The sequence below is a fragment of the Pinus tabuliformis genome, chromosome 9 (assembly GCF_031772625.1).
Source record: "Pinus tabuliformis cultivar Carrire ecotype Pingquan chromosome 9, CPIR1, whole genome shotgun sequence".
NCBI classification, from domain to species: Eukaryota; Viridiplantae; Streptophyta; class Pinopsida; order Pinales; family Pinaceae; genus Pinus; species Pinus tabuliformis.
This window is the reverse complement of record NC_142307.1, coordinates 1,754,292,520-1,754,314,861: the sequence shown is the minus strand read 5'-3', so window position 1 is coordinate 1,754,314,861 and position 22,342 is coordinate 1,754,292,520. Positions and strand designations below refer to the sequence as shown.

At 40.3% G+C, this 22,342-nt stretch overlaps 1 protein-coding gene across 1 annotated transcript in view; it reads left to right on the top strand.

The window, feature by feature from the left end:
• The window catches only part of LOC149155753 (uncharacterized protein At4g37920-like), a 147,598-nt gene extending 126,351 nt beyond the window's left edge, over positions 1 to 21,247 (top strand). The window contains exon 6 of the mRNA XM_089445979.1: positions 20,923 to 21,247. Coding sequence (XP_089302105.1) covers positions 20,923 to 21,082 — 160 coding nt within the window. The 3' untranslated portion in view covers positions 21,083 to 21,247. The remainder of the gene's footprint in view (positions 1 to 20,922) is intronic.
• Positions 21,248 to 22,342: the final 1,095 nt, after the last annotated feature.

Here is a 22,342-nt window from a genome sequence, read left to right as displayed (position 1 = left end):
CTATGGGGATCAAACCACATTAAAGGGGATGCCACAAGAAAATATGGCCCTTGCCACTCTTGAGTCAGCTTCTTCACTCGCTTGACTATCAAGCATTTTGAACAATTTGCTGTCTTGAATTGGAGTTGATGGCTTTGATAACTCTGCTTCTACTTCTAGTGCCCTCATCTTTCTTGCTTCTTGAACAATCCTTGGCTCAATGCTATCAGACATGCAAGGATTGGTAGTGCTCGTGCCGATTTTACTTCTTTGATTCTTCAACCTTTGAGCATCATCGTTCTCTTTCTTGAATTTAGTCCTCATCTCTGCATTTTTAGTATGTGCACACACAACACCACCCTTTATCTCTTCATGCAAAATATGAGCCTTCACTCTTGTGTAAGAGCCCTTGAAGGTCTTTTAATTTTTGCATAAATTGCACTTCCATTCCCATGTACCACCGGAACCCATCTGCTTCACTTTGGTAACATACTTCCATAGAGGATAATATTCTTGTTGCTTGGTTGCTTGAGTGGATTTAGGGGCACTTGAAACACAACTTTGAGAAGCCATGAATGCTGCAAAATTACAATAATACAAAATGAAAAACTCACCCAATTTAGGGGCACTTGAAACACAACTTTGAGAAGCCATGAATGTTGCAAAATTAGGAAATGAAAAACTCACCCAACTAGCTGCTGCCCATGCTCTTCCTCTTGCTGCCCACGCCCTTCCTCTTGCTGCCCACGCTCCAAAACACAAATAAACTCCTTGCTGCTGCTATAGGAAGCTCTTCTTGCAAAACAATGTGTGAGAAATGAGTGAATGAAGTGCCTTTTTAAAGAAAAGAAGAGGCTTATAGGGTTTCTAGAGAATTATATTCTTTTCATCTTCTAAAAAATTCCATTTGTAATTTTTTTTATTAAATTTAGCTAACAACCACATAAAAATTGTTTTATTAGTGTGTTTGGGTGTTAGATGGGGTCCATGCCCTTTTTCCACTCCTTGAGCTAGCTGAAAAAGGCCAAAAAAATAATTTTTTGCTTTTTGGCCCTCGAAACTCGGCCTGTAGCAACCAAAACGCCGCCGGCCGTACCACACGACGTTTCGAAATCGTGCACTTTATTATATTCTGGCCAATCTTTTGCATTTTTTCATCGTGGATCATGCTCTTTTATTTCTTTTTGCTGCATCAACCTCTTAGGGAAAAGTTTTCGGGTCCCTACTCAAGAATGAGGAAAACAGGGAACCAATATTTAGTGATAGATAGCAACTAGCTTGTGACACACCTCTGTTCTTTTTTTTAAGGGTTGATCATCTCTGACTTAATAGTGTGCCAAACTATAGTTCAGGCTGTAGCTGGCTAATTTTAATTTCAAATACATTACATCTCAGATACAGAGGCTTACAGTCTTACTAGTCATTACTAGCCATTGCCCCAAGAAGAACAACAGTGTCCATAACTGATGAAACAAGGCATCCACCCACACCCAAGGATGAAACTGCACATTACTTGGCTACAACAACCGTTGAAGAACCAATTAAAGGTCCTCCTGGAACTCAGGATGGTTTCTATGAACTTGAAGTAACCTCAGGAGTCAGCTGTCTTTTGCCAAGATTAACCTTCAGTGCATTAACATGAACACCTTGAGGTTTGGGTGGAATAACTGTTTGACAGTTATTGGGCAGGTTACTTCCTTTGCTGTTGTAGCAAGGCACTCAGTTTAGTAATGAAACCAGGCCACACATTTGGCAACAATATCTCATTCCCTATAGCAACACCATGCCCAACCTTGAATGGCATCACATCTGGTGTTGATATCCTTTTTCACCTTCATCAGGTCCAGATAGGATTATATATTGGCAGCCAATCATGAATGCACAAGGGTAACAAGTTTACCTATCATCGGTTTATAGGGATGCTCCTTTGCTCCTATGCTCCTTTTTTCACAGTGCACACTGGTTGCAAACATAGCTTGGTTATAGTTATGGCTAGAAAGGGTGGTTTGGGTTTGGATGGAGATTGGCCAAGAGTTATTTTACCACAATAGTCTGTATTTCTCTTTGTATTGGTCAAGGTGGCCGACGACAAGTAGATATAAATCATCTCCTCAGGTTTCTTTGTGCATTGTAGCAGTGTTGGGTTCAAAAGGTTCTCATTGCTTAATAGGGTTGGTCATATTTTCCTGGTCTATGAATTTATCAGTGAATAGGAAACCAAATGCACCTAAGCATCTGCGTGGTGTCAAATTTTCCTTGTCTCATTGGGTCTTTTTACCTGAGTCAACACGATGAGTGATGGCAATATTTTCTCCTTTATGGAAGTGTATGCTCAACCAGGTTGGTGTAACATCTAACGATTACCAAATATACATGATCAATTCTCAGACAGTCATGCACAGGTTTTAGCATTGCAATTAGAAACCACCGAAACAATATACGGTCATGAGTTTCTCTGGTAGGTGGTGAGGAAATTTCCAGCAAAGTTACCTCAACTAGTTCAATATGAACTTCTATTCGTGCTGTGTACTCATGTATGAGAAAATCCACAGCTTCACAGTCATTAGAGAGGGAAAACACAAATAAGTTCTAGGAAATGCGATAGCAACAGAGCTGGTACAAGGAGATGCCAAGGACTGAATTATCATATGCATATGCTAACAGAGCCTGCACAAGCCACAGAATCCTGCATACCCAATTTATGCATATAATAAGTAACATTACTCCAAAAGTCCTCAGGGCACAACACTGGCTGTTTTTTTCCTCAAGTTGTAATGGAGGCATTAGGAGATGCTCTATCTTGCTTTCATAAAGGCCAATTTTAAGTGACAGATTGTAGTGTTCGGTGACCCAGTCTTAAGGAGGTCTAAAACCTTGCCTCAGGTTTACTGCTCCCTAAGATCAATGGGGTAGCCACTGTGCTTAACTGTTCAGCATTGTCTATGACTATAAGGTCTGCCACAGTGCTCAATTGTACACCGAAGTCTATGACTGCAAGTGGCTACAAAATGCCATACAATTTAGGAAGTACCTGATATGTGGTGGACTGTCTAGATGATTTTGGGTATCATATTAATAGAATACCTCACAATGGGCATTGGGATAGTGTTTACAATTTTCCTCCCAACCATTGGCAGTTGTCAACAGTGCAGCTGCCACCCCCTAGCTTGTGCCACCTGTCCCAATGTCCAGACTAGGGATTCTAGAGGTTCTTGCCCCAACTCCACCTTGCTTTTAGGAACCTGTCCTAATGTCCTGTCCAAGGAGTCCAAAGGTCCTCTCCCACCTCTATCTTGCACCTAGGAACCCATGCCAATGTCCTGTCCAGGGAGTCCAGAGGTCCTTCACCACCTCCACCCTGCATCAAGGAACCTGTCCCAATGTCCTATCCAGGGATTCCATAGGAAATACTTCTCCACCTCTCAGTCAATGAGGGGTTCCAGAGATGAAAATCCCCACCCTTGCTTATTTTAGGGATTCCAGGGATTTTACCTCCACCCTGAGGTTGCTCAGCAACTCCACCCAATTTTTGGGATTCCAGTGTGTGCTAAGTCTGAGCAAAGAACTAGCCTGGGGCAACTAGAGGCTTCCACCCATTAACCAATGAGGGGCTCCAGAGATGGGATCTCCACCCTTAGTTAATTAGTTATCCCAGAGAAGTTAAACCCTGATTGCATCCATGGTAATATGGAATTTACTATTACAACAATAGTGTGAGGCATAGGGATTGCCCAAGTGTTTTTCACTAGACTAGATGGGAATAATTTGGTCAACTGACAAGGCTGCAAGTTGTTTTTGTTTTCTAAATAGTAATGACTGTCCAACAGTGGTATTACTGCTAGTCTCCATGCAGGGAATTCATTTCTTGAGTAGTAATGATAGCCAAGCAGGTTTTACTGCGAGTCTACGTGTAGGAAAGGCATAATTGCAGGGTTTTGCCCTTTTGAAGGTTAAGGATAAACAGTCATACATAGTATTCTCCTAACTGCTCTGTGCATAACATGTATTACTACTACCCCACCTCGGATATCTCAAGCCATGCGGCCCCCAGTTTCAAACAGGGCACTACCTATTTGATTACACTTAAACATTTAAGCATTACATGAGTGCAGACAGTGAATGTCACCATATCACTGCTCATTTGAAGGGTGACACATTAATTAGGCACAGGATAGTAAGCATAGAAAGTGGTTAGGTAGATTCTTGAACTAACCTCTAATGATGCAGGTTCCCCTGCTACCTTTGTGATGTCGCCCACTCGAATCCCTCCTTTGCAACGAATGCCTCGGGTGGTTCAATCACAATACCAGTCCGCTCACACAAACCTGCACTTGTGCCTCCTTCCCTTGCAGCAATTGCCTCAAGTGACTGATTCTCAATACTGGTCCTCATGTTTTCATCCTTATGCTGGTGCCTTTGCTACTCCTATCTCTTTTTCCTCCATTTCCATATTCTTCCCCCTTCCTTTATACTGTCCTAACACTGCCCCTGGTTAGTTAAGGTCCAGCTCTTCTAGTTCGCTGTGATTAGACCTTCAGACCAATGAGCTTAAGGAGTAGTCCAGGTTTTGTTTAGGCAAATAGAGTAAATTCGTTGTTACATGACTTAGCTCAACTTGATTTTGTAGTGGGATCTAGTTGTTTGGGCAATAATATCATCGGTTTATGGATAATTTGGTTATTGGATAGTTAGTCCAACTATTGTGGATTTGAGGAAGCTCCTACTGTTGATTATTGTTAGTAAGCATAGAAAGTGGTTAGGTAGATTCTTGAACTAACCTCTAATGATGCAGGTTCCCCTGCTACCTTTGTGATGTCGCCCACTTGAATCCCTCCTTTGCAACGAATGCCTCGGGTGGTTCAATCACAATACCAGTCCGCTCACACAAACCTGCACTTGTGCCTCCTTCCCTTGCAGCAATTGCCTCGAGTGACTGATTCTCAATACTGGTCCTCATGTTTTCATCCTTATGCTGGTGCCTTTGCTACTCCTATCTCTTTTTCCTCCATTTCCATATTCTTCCCCCTTCCTTTATACTGTCCTAACACTGCCCCTGGTTAGTTAAGGTCCAGCTCTTCTAGTTCGCTGTGATTAGACTTTCAGACCAATGAGCTTAAGGAGTAGTCCAGGTTTTGTTTAGGCAAATAGAGTAAATTCGTTATTACATGATTTAGCTCAGCTTGATTGTGTAGTGGGATCTAGTTGTTTGGGCAATAATATCATCGGTTTATGGATAATTTGGTTATTGGATAGTTAGTCCAACTATTGTGGATTTGAGGAAGCTCCTACTGTTGATTATTGTTAGTTTATGGATTTGTGGTAGCATCAAACATGTGTTCTAGTTTCAAATGGTGCTACAAGGCTAAGGAACACAAAATCTTCAATACATAGAAATAGTTTCGCGAGATATGGCTCCGAAACACCTTAATTAAATTAATTAGCCAATAATTTAATTGTTTCCTAAGTCTTTAGGAAAGTTGGTTAATTAAAGTTAATTAATTAAAGATGTTCAAGATTGTTCTAGAGACTTCTATTGATGAAGCCTAATTGATCATAGTTGTTGATGGAGATTTAATCATGGCCGTTGAAGACTCAACGGGAGATTATAAGAGCAGCTCGAAGGGATGGAGAGAGATACATTGAGCATCAGTGTTCTTGGCAGATCGAGCTACCCAGTTCGTAGATAGTGAGGGTGTAGTTCGAGCCAAAGGGAGAACATCGGAGAGGGAGCAGCAAAAAATCAGAGAGCATGATTCCAAAGAGTTTTCCAGTACTTCTATAGTGTCGGATTGGCCGAAGTCAGGAGGCCAAATTGTCTACAGAGAGGGCTGCAGAAGCCAATGCGAATAGCCAAAAACCCCACTGCGAGTTGTCGAAAGAGAGAGGATTTAACTGCCATAGCCCAGGTCAACTTTCAGGAGGCAGAGTGAGTCACTTCTAGAGGCAGGGCGACTCACTTAGATCCAATTTCTAGGTAGTATGAATTACCTAGGGCCAATAGTGCGAATTCTAGGTTGCCATGCGAATAACCACTATGGGGTTCGAGCAGGCTATAGGAGGCCGAGTTGTTTAGCAGAGGAGATCTGGGATCTCCAGATTAGTTTGGCTAGCATATTTGTTGGAGGATTGCCAATTGGGCATCCAGATTATTGTACTCTCAAATTCACTACATAATATTAATAAAATAAACCCTCATCTACTGCACTGGTTTTGCCTTTAGGGTATTTCCATGGACGTTAGTCCATAAATATTGGTGTCATTTTTATTGTGCGTGCATCTATCTCTCAGTTTTTTATTTCACTTCCGCAACGTATTTTATTTGTGAAGAATTCATCAGTGAGTTATTTGATATTTGCCGTAAACAAAGAAATTGCTAATCAATTAAGAGATTAATTTCCAGTTGGGGCATTTATTGAAATTTCACATGGGATCAAAGCATTATTGATCAGATTAGAGGCTCAGAGGTGAAAGATCAAGAGATTGTGCAATTTCAAAGGGAGATCTAAAGCATAGGGTTCAAATTTGTGCAGGCCAAGCTTGGGTGCGAATTACAAAGTCGGGAGATTTGATTTTCGGATCTAGTTCGGAGGAAAAGTTCGAATAGCCTCAAAGCAGAGTTTGCAGGAAGTTGATTTGCTGGGAAGCAATTTCAGTGAGCATATCAGTTGATTCACAGAGTAGATCTGGGCGTAGAAGATTTGTAGCAAGGGTTGCATTAGCAGATCTGTGTAGGGCAGGAAGAGAAAAGCACACAAAGGAGATTTCCACAATTTTCCAGTTTCTAGCTTCCAGGAGGAGATCCGTGAATTCCAATAGCATTAAGCCATAACAAAATTGGCAGTACAACCAGTGCATGCTTCAGGAGCAACAAATTGTGTCTCAGATTGCGGAGAAGGACTTCCGAAAGATGCGAGTTGCCCAGTGCGAGTGTCAAAGGATTTCCAGAGGCAAATGGGAGCAAATCTGTGCATTCCACAGGGAGTGCTAGTAGCAGAAGGAAGGCCGAGCAGGAAGGAGACAGAGATTTATACCACTAGTCTCCTACATAGTTTTCAAAACTGGCCGGTCTGTACCGGAAACGTTAAATCGGCCCGTTCATTAGCCTTGGCCATCAAACCGGTTGGAAAACCCGGTTTTTTGAGTGGCCCATTGGTTTTTTGGTCTGACCGTCCATAAATCGATCCATTTATGAAGTAATCGAGCGATTTTCCCATAATCTAGCTAGTTTATTGCCAGGCTAGCTACGGACCCAGAAAATGTAGTTTTGTGAGTTTTGATGTTGTTTTGAGGGAAATTTGGGGTTGTTGCGCTTAAAAAACAACCCCTCTAAAAAAAGCATGCCTCCTCTCTCATTTCCCTCACACATATCAACCCTAGCAATACTAGCAATCAATGGTAATGTTAAATTCTTAAAGTAAAGTGACATTTACTTTCATTTTCATCCTTTTACTTAAATTTTTAACATTACCATGAAATAACTCAGGATGTTTGGGAGTGGTTTCGGCCTCATTGGATTTCATATGGAGAATCAGAAAACTAGAATTTTAGAGTTCACTCAAAATTCAATAGACTTAATGGTTTTCAAGATTTAATGGTTTGGGGGTTTGCAATGTTTCCATTTGATTCTATCATGCATGAGGGTATGAGATTGGTGTTTGATCAAGAGCATGAATCTCTTTAAGAACCTTGATGTTGGTGGCATTGATTTTTGAACTTTGTTGATGTTGGTGGTATTGATTGTTGAACTCCTCTACCATGGCCTTAACAAGAATGTACGCTTAACTCAAAGGAAAATAATTGGTTAGGCATGCTAAGCTTTTTCTACCACATTATAAGGTTGAGGAGATGAACCCTTTACTCAAACCAAAATCACTGGTTAGGCATTTTAAATTTTTTCAATTTCTATCATATTATAAGGTTGAGCAATCCAAGTCTAAAGACTTTGACTGAGATGGTGTTTATGTATCTCTTGCTGATGATCCCATTTTTAGTAGCGTTGAATCAATGATGAGTTTCATGAGTGATCATGTTCATTAGTGATTTGTAGTTTTGATGTCTATTTCCACTGTTACTACTACCACTACTGCTAAGGTTGAGAGGAGTTTTAGGAGTCCTCAAACACACAGTCAAATGATTTATGTAGCTCATGTTGATGATCCCTTGTATAGTAGTGGTGATGAGTTTGATCATGATGAGGAGTGATCATGATGATCACTAATATGTAGACTTGTAGTAGGCTAGTGACAACATAGCTTATTGTTTTTGGACTCTAAAGGTCATTTAGAGCCTCGTTGATTACGTATTTTGTTGTTTATATGTATTGCACTCGATGCCAATTTGATATATTCACCTTTACCTGGTATATAGATGTGCAAACTTTGAATATTTTATCTCTATTGGTTTGGAATCATGGTTTTAAATCTTAAAAATAGTTTTTTCATTAAAAACTAATTATTTCATGTATTTTTTAGAGACCGGTTCATTGAGATCTTACAAGTCCCGATTTGAAACTTGTTTTGATAGGTTGGTTGGTCTAGTCACCGGTTCTGGTTTTTAAAGCTTTGGTCCCCAGTTTATTTGAGTTTCAGAGAGATGGCCACAACAAGAGCCAGGGATCAAGACATACTTGATGAAGCATCAAACTTTGGTGTCTGAAAGACCAGGATGCAATTCTTGTTGGATGAGCATGGTCTGAAGAAGTTCGTGACAAATTTCATGGCAGAGCCAACAAATCCACAACAGTGGGGTACCTTCAAGAAAGAGATGGCCAAAGCTAACATAATTGTTTTGGATGGTGTTCAGGATCATGTCGTCACGCATATTGCAGATAAGAATACAACAAAGGACATGTGGGATGCCGTTGTAAAGTTATATGAGAATCCATTAGATATCACAAAATGATTCTCAAGGAGAAGCTGAGGACCACTAGGATGCAAAAGGGTGAAGGCATTACTTCCTATCTCACCAGACTTCAGAATGTCCGAGATGAACTTGCAGTCGTTGGAGAGAAATTATTAATGATGAACTGGCGTGTACAACTCTGAATGGGTTTTCCAAGGACTGATACAAATTCGTTTAGGTTATTTCTGGGCGAGACACACTTCCAGGTTGGGATTACTTATGGAGTGACTTCACTTAGGAGGAATTGAGACTCAGCCTCATAGAAGGCACTATCAGTGGTAGCAGCAAAGGACCGAAAGTTGAGGAGGAAGAGGAAAACGGAGCCCTTATAGGTGAAGGGAAGGCGAAGAAGGGTTCGAGTCAGGGGCTGAACTCAAAAGGAGGCGAGAAGAAGAAAAAAGACCTGTTGAAGGTCAAATGTTTTATATGTGGTCAATTTGGTCACTACTTCACCCAGTTTCCCAAGAGGAAGAAGGATAAGAAGGGGCAGGAGCAGACGATAACTTCGGTAGAGATAGATGAGTTGACCTCCGAGTTGGAGGAGTTTGCCTTGATAGCAACTATACCTCTAGACGGAGGGGGAGCATGCTGCTTTAGATTGCTAAGTTAGGCAGGGAACGTGGGAAGAACATTATTCTTCACATAGATCAATTCCTTTGCTATGGGAGCCCATAGTACAAAGTAGCGGGAGAAGATCAGTGTTCAACAACGCAGTTAGATCTTAAGGGACAGTTTAGAATTAGTTGGAGTGAGATACTAGAGAGGCACAAAGACAATTGGGTGTAGTCAGATGCTCAGTAGGAAGAGCAGAGCTAGTTGCAGTTAGAGACTCAAGGGACAATTGCAGAGCTAGTTGCAGCCTTGCAGGGACACAATAGAGCAGTAGAGATTGAGTTTCAATTGCATTTGTAGGAGATTCAGATCATTGGAGGAGGCAATGTGGATTTCCTAGGTGCAGTTCCAACCAGAGAGAGATTTCATGAGGGAGTTTCCATCCAGGAGAGATTTTTCAGTTATGTTCAGAGGGAGATAAGGTGAGATTAGACTCACTATTGTAGTAATTGCAGCAACAATGCAATGGCAACAATAGTGTGAGGTAGATCATAGTATGCGTAGTACCATGATGGACAATGTTTACCAGTTTACCCTCTTCACAGTGATTTCGAGTGACAGGGAGTCAAATTGGTGTGATATGTTAAGAAAGGATCTATAACAGGTGTCAGACATCAACATTGTGGTCAGTCCAACTACAAGTTGTAGAGGAGAGATGATGGGGAGAGAACACCTTCCTCGCTAAGAGGGAGTGTTAGTTTATGGATTTGTGGTAGCACCGAATAGGTGTTCTAGTCTCAGATGGTGCTAAGAGGCTAAGGAACACAGGATCAATACCCAGAAATAGTTTCATGAGATATGGCTCCGAAACACCTTAATTAAAGTAATTAGCCGATAATTTAATTATTTCCTAAGTCTATCTTAGGAAAGTTGATTAACTAAAGTTAATTAATTAAGGATGTTCGAGATTGCTATAGAGACTTCCATTGATGACGTCTAATTGATCTTAGTCATTGATGGAGATTTAATCATGGTCGTTGAAGACTCAACAAGAGATTGTAAGAGCAACTCGTAGGGATGGAGAGAGATACATCTAGCCAGAAACCCTATTGCAAGTTATCGAAAGAGAGAGGATTCAGTTGCCGAAGGTTAGATCAGTTTGTAGGAGGTAGAGCGAGTCACTTCCAGAGGCAGGATGGCTCACTTGGAGCTAATTTCCAGGCTGTGCGAGTTATCCTGGGCCAACAATGCGAATTCCAGGCTGTCGTGCGAATAGCCAATGTGGAGTTCGAGTAGGCTACAGGAGGCTGAATTGTTTAGTAGAGTAGATTTGTGATCTCTAGATTATTTTGGCTAGTATATTTACCGAAGGATTGCCAGTTCGGAATCTAGATTATTGTACTCTCAAATTTGCTGCATAATAATAATAAAATAAACCCTCATCTGCTGCACCGATTTCCCCTTTGGGGTTTTTCTGGGGATGTTAGTCCACAAATATTGGTGTCATTTTTGTTGTGTGCATCCATTTCTCAGTTATTTTACTATCGCAACGTATTTTATTGGTGAAGAATGCATCAGTGAGTTATTTGATATTTGCCATAAACAAATAAACTTCTAATCAGTTAGGAGAATAATTTTCAGTTGGTGCATTTAAGGAAATTTCACATGGGATCAGAGCATTATTGATCAGATCAGAGGCTCAGAGGCGAAAGATCAAGAGATTGTGCAGTTTTCAGAGGGAGGTCTGAAGCACAGGGGTTTAGATCTGCGCGGACCAAGCCTGGGGTGCAAATTGCAGAGGTAGGAGATTCGATTTCAAGATCTAGTTCAGAGGAAATTTCGAATAGCAAATTTTGCAAGTAGTGGATTTTCTAGGAAGCAGTTCTTGTGAGTAGATCAGTTGCTTTGCAGAATAGAACTGGGCTCAAAAGATTTGCAATAAGGGTTGCAATAACATATCTAAATAGGGAAATAAGAGAAAAGCACAAAGAGTAGATTTTTAGAATTTCCCGAAGGGTTTCCAATTTCCAACTTCCAGGAGGAGATCTGTTAATTCCAGTAGCAGTAGGTCGTAGTAGAGTTTCTAGTCTAGCCAACACGTGCTTCAGGAGCAACAAATTGTGAGCTAGATTTCAGAGGACTTCCGGAAGGTAGAGAGAGTTGGCCAGAGAGGAGTAACAGATAGTGCGAGTGTCGAAGAAGGATTTCTAGAGGCAAGTGAGCAAATCTGCGCATTCCACAAGGAGTGTGAGTAGAAAAAGCAAGGCCGAGCAGGAAGGAGAAGGAGATTTTTAGCACTAATCTCTAGTTTATTTGAGTTTCACAGAGATGGCCACAACAAGACTTAGGGATCAAGACAGACTTGACGGAGCATCTAACTTTGGTGTCTGGAAGGCCCAGATGCAATTCCTATTGGATGAACATGGTTTGAAGGAGTTCGTGACAAATGTCATGGCAGAGCCAACAAATCCACAACAGTTGGCTACCTTCAAGAAAGAGATGGCCAAAGCTAACAGAATGGTCCTGGAGGGTGTTTGAGATCATGTCGTCTCACATATTGCAGATAAGAATACAGTAAAGGATATGTGGGATGTTGTCCATCAAAGAATCACAAAATGATTCTCAAGGAGAAGCTGAGTACCACTAGGATGCAAAAGGGTGAAGGCATTACTTCCTATCTCATCAGACTTCAGAATGTCCAAGATGAACTTGCAGCCATTGAGAGAAACCGTCTGATGATGAGTTGGTGCGTACAACTTTAAATGGGTTTTCCAAGGAGTGGTGCACATTCGTCGAGGTTATTTTTGGGCAAGACACAATTCCAGGTTGGGATCGCCTATGGAGTGACTTCGCTCAGGAGGAGTTGAGACTTGGCCTCACAAAAGGTACTATCAGTGGTAGCAGAAAAGGACCGAAAGTTGAGGAGTAGGATGAAAACATGGCCCTTGCAAGTATAGGTAAGGTGAAGAAGGGTCCTAGTCAAGGACAAAACTCAAAAGGAGGTGAGGAGAAGAAAAATGTTTCAAATATGGTGAATTTGGTCACTACGTCACCTAGTGTCCCAAGAGGAAAAAGGATAAGAAGGGGCAGGGGCAGACAACAACTTTGACAAAAATAGATGATTTGACCTCCAGGTTGGAGGAGTTTTACTTGATAGCAACTATACCTCCAGATGGAGGGGGAGCATGATGCTTCAGATTGTTAAGTTAGGCAGGGTTCGTGGGAAGAACGTTATTCTTCACATGGATCAATTCCTATGCTACGAGAGCCCACAATACATCGTAGCAGGAAGAGATTTGTGTTCAGCATGTGCAGTAAGATCTTGAGGGACAATGCAAATCTAGTTGCAGTTAGTTACTAGAGAGGTGCAAAGATAGTGGTGTAGCAGATGCTTAGTAGGCAGAGCAGAGCTAGTTACAATCAAAGACTCAAGGGATAGTTGCAGATCCAGTTGCAGGGACACATTAGAGTAGTAGAGATCTAGTTTTCAATTGTAGTTGCATGAGATTCGTATGATTGGAAGAGGCAGTTCGAATTTCCTAGGTGCAGTTCCAACCAAAGTGAGATTTTGTGAGGGAGTTTCCATCCAGAAGAAATTTCCCAGTTCTGTTAAGAGGGAGATCATGTGAGATCATACTCACTATTGTAGTAGTTGTAGCAACAATGCAGTGATAACAGTGGAGCAATGGCAACAACAATGTGAGGTAGATCAAAGTATGTGCAATAGCATGATGGATAATGTTTACCAATTTATCCTCTTCATAGCGATTTCCAGTGGCAGGGACTCCAATCAATGTGATATGTGAAGAAAGGAGGTATAACAGATTGCGGACATCAGTAGCATGGTCAGTCCAACTACAGGTTGTAGAGGAGAGATGATGGGGAGATAACACCTTCCTCACTAAGAGGGTGTGTTAGTTTATGGATTTGTGGTAGCATCATACATGTGTTCTAGTCTTAGATGGTGCTAAGAGGCTAAGGAACACAAGATCTCCAATACCCAGAAATAGTTTCGCGAGATATGGCTCTGAAACACCTTAATTAAATTAATTAGCCAATAATTTAATTATTTTCTAAGTCTAACTTAGGAAAGTTGGCTAATTAAAGTTAATTAATTAAGGATGTTCGAGATTGCTCTAGAGACTTCTATTGATGAAGTCTAATTGATCTTAGCCGTTGATGGAAATTTAATCATGGCCATTGAAGACTCAACGAGAGATTATAAGAGAAAATCGAAGGGATGAAGAGAGATACATCGAGCATCAGTTTTCTTGGCAAATCGAGCTACCCATTTCATAGATAGTGAGGGCACAGTTTGAGCTAGAGGGAGAGCATAAGAGAGAGGGGGTAGTGGAAAACCAGAGAGTAGGATTTCAGAGAATTTTCCCGTACTTCTCTAGTGCTGAATTGGCAGGAGATAGGAGGTCGAATTGTCTGCAGAGAGGGCCACAAAAGTCAGTGCGAATAGCCAAAAACCCTAGTGTGAGTTGATGGAAGAGAGAGGATTCAGTTGTTGGAGGCCAGATCAGCTTCTAGGAGGCAGACTGAGTCACTTCCAGAGGCAAGAGGGTTCAATTGGAGCCAATTTCTAGGCAGTGTGAGTTATCCAGGGCCAATAGTGTGAATTCAAAGCTGCTGCTGTGCGAATAGCTAGTGTGGGGTTCGAGCAAGCCACAAGAGGCCGAGTTGTTTAGCAAAGGAGATCTGGTGTCTCTAGATAATTTTGGCCAGTATATTTGCCAGGATTTTTCCAGGGACGTTTTTTTGTTTGTTTGTCAAGTTGTCTGTGATCCTCCAGGCTTGACCTGTGGCTTGAGAAACCGCGACCCAAGGGCATTTAATCTGTCAAAGTCACTCGGGGATTGAACTTGGCCTGGGCCACACCAGCCCTAAGCTGACTGGACTTTTTAGCATGTCTCCTCCCCCTAGCACAAGAACAACCACCCCTGTGAGGTTTGATCCTGGGTTGCCTTGCTAGCGAGGCCCATCCTCAACCGGTTGTGCTAGTGGGACTTGACCTAGGGATGTTAGTCCAAAAATATTGGTGTCATTTTTATTATGTGTGCAATGCATTTCTCAGTTCCTTATTTTACTTCCGCAATGCATTTTATTTGTGAAGAATGCATCAGTGAGTTATTTGAAATTTTCTTTAAACAAATAAACTGCTATCAGTTAGGAGAATAATTTCCAGTTGGTGCATTTATGGAAATTTCCCAATTGTGATGTTAGTGGTGCATATATATCATTGTTGATTTATATGAAGAAATATCTGCTGTGTAAAGGATTAATTTCTGTTGTACTTCTATTGGAAACTCTAGTCTAAATAAGAAACTCTAGGACACAAAAATTACCCTAGGACATTTGGGTGAGGGACCAACACTATTACAATCAGAACAACAACATGATGGGGAAAATTATGGAAGAGCTTTTTAGAGCAGGAGATCAACTCTCATCTCCGTTTAAAGATGTCCTTTGTTTGTTGGAAGAGGTGACAAGGAAAGTACAAATGGTGGGACAACCACCTTCTCTGTTGACTCTAGCAGAGCTATGGTTCTAGCTGTGACTAACTTGGGTGAATACAAGCTATTGAGGCATAAAGATGGAAAGGTAAGACTTGCTGTTGCATGTTCTCTGAATGAAGTTTTAAGGGTTAGAGCTCTTGAAATCCCTTATAAGGAGAATCTAATGTGGGGAATCAAGGAGCTCCAAATTGCTTTGGAAGGAATGCGACTTGAAGAGGCAAAGAATAATGGACATCAATCTTTTGAACATGGTGGAATCGGAAACTCAAAATCTTCACCTTGCAATATTGATGAGGTTCAAAACAAGTGTGGAATTATTGGCCATGATCACCATACATCAACTTTAGTGCTGATAATAAGGGCCTTACTGGTCTTGCTGCTGGTGATTTCAGATCAGCACCTTCCATTGCAGCTCAAACAAATGATTAGAGAAGACATCATAAGTACCCCTCAGCTTTTGGCACTAGTAATGTAACTTCTATTGGATCATCATTATACGGATCTAGTGCCCCTTCTGGTTGTTTTGATGGCATATCAATTCCAGTTTTTGGGCAGGGCACCTTTGGGCAACCACTCAGCAGAATATAATGGCAATATCAATTCCAGTTTTTGGGCAGGGCACCTTTGGGCTACCACTAAGCAGAATATAATGGCTACCACACTCATGATGCCCAAGATTGAACAAGCACCTGAATTGGAGGATGAAGGCACACAGCGGAAAACAGTCATGAGGAACTGGAATGGTTTTTTTGGGCTAGCTGCAGGAAAGACAGACCTTATAGTATGGATGCTTAATCAAAGGCAAAAAACAGGGCACTAAGGTAAAGCTAGACAAAGGGGAAAATAGCAGTGATGAAGATGAAAGCTTGGCTGCTAATGTAAAGAATGATGTTCCAACGGAAACCGAAATTGGAGCTGCAAATGGCAAGTATACTGGTCCCATTGTTCATTCCATGAATGCCCCACTGAGAAAATTGGATTCTCCTACCAGTGAAATAGTTAAACAGGATGAGGATCGTGATCTCACTCCTGTTGAGATTGGAGAGGCTATACCTAAGAAATAATATTACTCTTCCAAGGAGAATGGATAAGAAGATGATGATGAGGATGAAATTTACTTGGCAGAACGAGTGCATGAGGCAGAGTTGGGGTATCCGTCATATTGCAGTGCATTTGCTTCAACAACTGTGACAACTGCTGCTATGAATGACAATGTATCTATCAGTTCCAAAGGAGCTATCAGAAGTAGAGACCACCAGACTGTTCCTAATGCAAATGTCTGTCCTTGATTGAACTTCTTCATTGGTGGGAAGCAGCTTGACAGGTTGTCTACATTATACCAGGCAATGATGCATCATACACTACCAGATGCATATGAACAAAGGTAATGCTGGTTCAGATTTTCCTGGGTATGACAGTCGGAGATTTTGGGATGAAGTTTACACTATTACTTATCAAAGCACAGATTCAACAGTTGAGGGGGATTTGACTGGAACACCCAAAACGTTTTCTACACCTAAGAATACTGAGTATGTGTCACTTCTAGATAGCATTTTGCAAAGAAAACTTCCCTGTGACTTGGAGAAATCAAATAGCACATATAAGATTTTGTTGTTACTTAGAAAGGAGGGAAACAAGCCCCAGTCTGAGGAGGAGCCTTATCTCTATCAGGAGTGTTTGTGGAACAGTAGACACAGTAATGAGAGAGACAGTAGGTGTCAGGGAGATTTCTATATTCTGGTAATGGATATGTTGGGACCTAGCCTTTGGGATGTATGGAATTCCTCTGGCCAAGCAATGTCTACAGAGATGGTTACATGCATTGCTGTGGAGGCAATGCCAAAAGAAACTGAATTTAAAAGGACTTGTTCATGGAGACGTGAAGGCCAGCCTTGGACTTCTGATGAGAAAAAACTCTTTCTGGTAGATCTTGGTTTGGCCTCAATGTGGAAGGATTCATCACCAGGTCATCATGTTGACTATATTCAACAGCCTGATGTCTTCAGAGGTACTGTTAGGTATGCCAGTGTACATGCACATTTGGCGAAAACGGGAAGTAAACAAGATTTTCTAGAGTCTTTAGCATACACATTAATATTCCTTCTTAGGGTCAGGCTGCCTTGGCAAGGTTACCAGGGTGACAACATGGGCTTTCTTGTTTGTAAAAAGAAGATGGCGACTTTTCCCAAAATATTGTGTTGCTTATGTCCGGAACCAAGATTGGGATGTCTGCCACTTCCATTATCCAAGGAGGGACTGGAAGGAACATCTAAAATTCCTCACAATGTAGAGCCTAGTTCATCTCATTCAGATGCTGGAGATTCTGAACATGGTTGCATAATACACATACCTTCATATCGCAACTTTTCTGATCACTATTCTTTCATGTCAAAACCTGTTTATCCAATAACATTTGGAGGACAGGCCTTAGATGGTAAAGTCCATGCAAATCTCAAGTATGGAAGCCGCAGGCTAATATTATCAGAGGGAAGGACTTCAGCTGGATGGTCTGATAGCAACATTCATCATTCTGAGTTAAAAACCTTTGGCAGTGTTCCTGAAATTAGCTCAACGCAGAGTTTTGCAGAGCATGCCAAATTCTCTCAAAGACTGCAATATAGGTGGAGCAGTGGGAGCAGTGTTGACTTTGGATGGGACCATGAAAGCCTTAATCAAGCTGGAAGAACTGATATGAAGAATCCAAAACTGTCGAGCTCTTTACATGAAGATCTTAAATGTGCATTATGTGAAAGTAAATCACCATACAGTTCTCAGAGGATGGTAAGGACTGGCAATATGCCTGTTGCAGGGGCATTGTCTTGTAGCCATGTTTACCACACAGAATGCGTGGAACAGATTACTCCGAAGTCTCAGAAGCATGATCCACCTTGTCCTTTGTGTGTGGGAGCTTTCAAGCCTCCCTTACTCTCCAGTTAACAAATTTCCAAGGTACAAAATAACTACCGATGATTGCAAGCCCAGCTCTTCTGTAAGTAAAAAATTTTATCAGTCAGATTATATGGTAGATTTATCAGGTGCAGGGTTCACTTCTCAAGTATATGATCTTTCTGCTGTCTTCCTGCAGAAGGATTGGATTATGAAACAGTGGGAGAATAATTATTATATCAGTGCCATTGCTGGTGCTACGAATGGCAGTCCTGTGGTTGTAATGTTCAAGGGAACACCTTATACTCAGCAGTCTTATAAAGTCAACAATTCTTTTCATTTTAAATGGATCAGTAAAAAGTGGGAGGAGGGATTTTATGTCACATAGATGAAAACTGCTAGTCCATGGGGTGTGTGTCTTGGAATGCAGGATTCTCAGATCAGGTTGTTGAACTTGATTTTCTCTATCCAAATGAATGCATTCACAGACATTGGGAGAAAGCAGATAAGGATGAAGGGCGGTGGGATCTGAGAGAGGGGGAAGATATTAGCAAGGAGAAAGAAGAGTGGAATTGCAAATTCTTGGGATTTTTCCTGGTCAAGGAATCTGCTGATATAATGACAGAAAAGGATGGTGGATTGCTTCTACCATTCGGCCATAATTTCTCCAGACAACACACAAGACAAGGATGTCCATAAAAAAAAGGTCCTCCTTCTGGAGGATAGGATGGTAGATTTCACAGCACCCAGAGTTGCCATTGCTTGAGGACAAGCAATGTCGGGAAGGGGGGACTGTAATGTCCCTTATGGATTAATTTTCTACAGGAGGATGAAGTAGCCCATCCAACTCCATAGGCTATAGTCTTGATAAAGGGGGAAAACCCAATTATCCATTGTTTAGGGCAACATTGGGTAAATTTTGGGTCGTCTGCAGCAAAAATCCCAAACTGGGGGTTGCGCTTGCAACTCCCCACATTTAAGAAACGCCCATGAGGTAATCTATAAATAAAGAAGAGTTGGAATCACATTTTCATCATGGATTTGGATCAATTACATGTGTTTTCTTGAGCTGAGGCTCTGAGGGTTTTAAGACCCCTTTCTTCTACTAATTTTGGTGGTGAAAGATTCCTCCCTAGTTAGTAAAATTCTCTTTACCTTCTTTCTATTCTGGTCTGGAAATCGTGGGATTCACCGACCTGAGAAAGCAGCAAGAATTCGTGGTACTTCTAGGACAGAAATTTGTGGCATCCCTGTGGAAAAACTCGTGGCTTGTCTGAGGTGAAAACTCATGGTTTTTTCTGAGGCACAGGTCCGAAGCTGCAGGCCCCAGGCTGCAGGTCCAAACTGTTGTAGGACCAAACTGCGGCACCCCAGGAAAGCAACTGAGTCTGCTGTGATTAGACTCTTAGACCAGTGAGCTTAAGTAGTAGTCCAGGTTCTGTTTAGACAAATAGAGTAAATTAGCTACTACAGGACTTAGCTCAATTTGATTTTATAGTTGGATCTGTTTGTTTGGGCAATAGTATCATTGGTCTGTGGATAATTTGGTTATTGGACAGTCAGTCCAACTATTGTGGATTTGAGGAAGCTCCTACTGTTGATTGTTATATTAATGGTGCACATATACTGTGGTTGATTTATATGAAGAAATATCTGCTAAGTATAAAGGAATAATTTCTGTTGTACTTCTATTGGAAACTTTCATCTAAATAAGAAACCCTATGACAAAAAAATTTACCCTAGGACATTACACAGCTAGAAGGATCATTCATTGTCCTATCAATAGGAAGAGCCCAAGTCCAATCACCTCTATTGTGTACATGTCCTGTGGATGTAGACAATGGTCAGCCGACTTACACAGAACAAAAGGATAACTAAATCACTAATTCTATTCCAGTCCAAGTTGCTTAAGCTTTCTTGAAGAGTTTAATTTTGTAGTTGATTTTTTTTTGGTAGTGGCCACAAATAGCAATGGCACTGATCAAAGGATTCTGATGCTGCAGTGAATAGATGGGAATTGGTGAAGTTTGCATCAATTACCAGCAATGTTGCGAACATCGGCATCGGGATAAAATCAGCAAGGGTCCGAAAAACCAAAAAACGGGGAAAATTGGAAAAATATTGGTAAAAAATCAGCAAACATCGACAAAATTAAGATACCATAAAAATATCTTTAAAAATCGGCAAACATCGGCTAGGCCAAAAAATCGTGATTTCGAGATAATATTGGGATGTTATCGAGATGTTCGCAACACTGATTACCAGAGTGAAATATTCGAGCAATTAAACACACCATATAGCAGTAATTAAATGTACTAGGATCAACAGATCCAGTGGAGATTTATTATGCTTTGGAAATTCATTGCAATGGGTGAGCTATGCATGCTCAGAAATCTTATGCATTGTTATTCACTAGCAAAACAATTGCAGATGCCCATGGCTTGGAGACACCTTCACTCTTCATGAACAGGCTTCTTGACTACTTAGCCCTTTGATATTCAGGCAAGTTACGCTCTTTTGAGTTCTCATCTCTGCCCTTAAAGCTTCCCAAGTTCTCTCTTTATCTCTCGTTGATGATATCCTTTTTCACTATAGTCTTCATTTTTAACAGCCTACCTTTGGAAGGCTAACTATCACAATGGTTTGTTCCAACTTCGAAGGACATTGTCTCAACTAAAAGTAAAAACAATTACATTTTTTTACAATTTTACAACAGGTTGGAAAGGATCCAATTCGGATCACTCTTTCTTCTAAAATTATTGGATGTTGCAAACTAAAAACATCATGGTAATCTCCGTTATACTGGTGGTTAACATAATCCTTTCTTTTGATTACATAGCTAAATATTATAATAATAAAATCTGTAAATGTCTCCAATCTTAGGCTTCATCCATACTTCTTGTTTGTACCACAGTTCATAAGAATAGTCCTGGTATATTTTGTTAGATGAGAATTGAAATTTGGGCTTACGGTACTGGCAATCTGGATTTTTTTTATTGTTATGAATTCGCTTTCTTGTTTAGATAAGATGTTCAGACTGATTTCATATGGCTAACATTGGGATTCTTCATTCTATATTCAGGACACCTGGAGAACTACACAAATGGATTACTGTAGTACTGGATGCTTACTATATGAACAAGGAAGGAACTCTTATCAAAGAAGCCCAACAATTGATGAATCCGTTGGTCATTCAAAGAATGGAGTTTCTCAAGAAAGTCGTTGAAGAGGAATTTATGTAATTTATACAAAATTACATAGCATATACCATACGGCTTCAAAACCTGCCATGAAAAATATTTTTCTCCTTTCCTATTATACACTGTTCAAAGAGATAAATCCCACAAAAATGTTGTACAAAGTGTTTTATATTTGTGTATTCCAAAGATGGTCATTTGATGCTTGCAGGTGTAGTTTGCATCTTAAAATTGATTGACAAACACCGGGGAAATTGCAGAAGTATTCATCCAAAGCGAAAGCATTCATTTGAAAGGAATGCTTTACACGTCACCTTTAAAGTAATATAGAAAGGAAGATCTTGGATTAAAATGATATAGAAAGTAAGATATTGGATATGCACGATTTTATGATTTTATATCCATGTCTTGTGGGGAAAATGATAGAGACTAATAATTTTCGAAAGCCTTAATCCCTAAGAGTGTAAATAAGGAAAAGGGAAATTTGAAATCATATTGAAAGTTCTATCCAGATTAATGTTGGTTGCATAATGTGATATAGTGGGAAATTGTGATTGTGTTGAGGAGCGCTGTTGTTCAGTGTGAAATAGATGTTATAAGGTTAGGTTAGGTTAGGTTAGGTTAGGTTAGGTTAGGTTAGGTCATGTAATGTTATGTTATGAAAACATTTTAACTCAATCAAATTACATAATAACAATCAAAATAAAATATAATGAAAAAAGTAAATAAAATATTAAAATAAAATAAAATTTATAATTATTAGTTAAAATATTTTGACTAGGTTACAATGAAATAAATTAAATGAAAACCCAGATCTATCTTAATTCTAGATCTACTAAGCGCCAAGAGGAATCAAATCTCTTGAGGTGCAAACCTCTTTTAGAGTGAAAAGAGATTTGATTCATTTTGACGCTTGGTAGATCCAAAGTTAAGATGGATCCAGGTTGGTTACTTGTCAACTCAGTGAAATTTTGGTTAACACATCGTTTGAAAGGTTGATTTTGGGTCAGCCTAGTGAGTTATTGATTGGCATGGTAAAGTTGTGATTAACCTTGTTAAATGAACTCATGTCAATGAAAGGTAAACTATTTATTTATTGTTTATATATTTTTCATATACCATTTAACTCTTACGAATTATCATAATGCAGGAAGAGATGAAGATGTAAGGTTCAGTTTTGGAAACATTTCATGATAAAGTTGAGGCTGTGAAAATTTTGAAAAAAGGCCTTTTAATGCAAATTTTGAAATTTAATCTTGACTTCGAGGTTTTCAAGATTTTTTTTTGTTTTATTTTTTTGGGTGA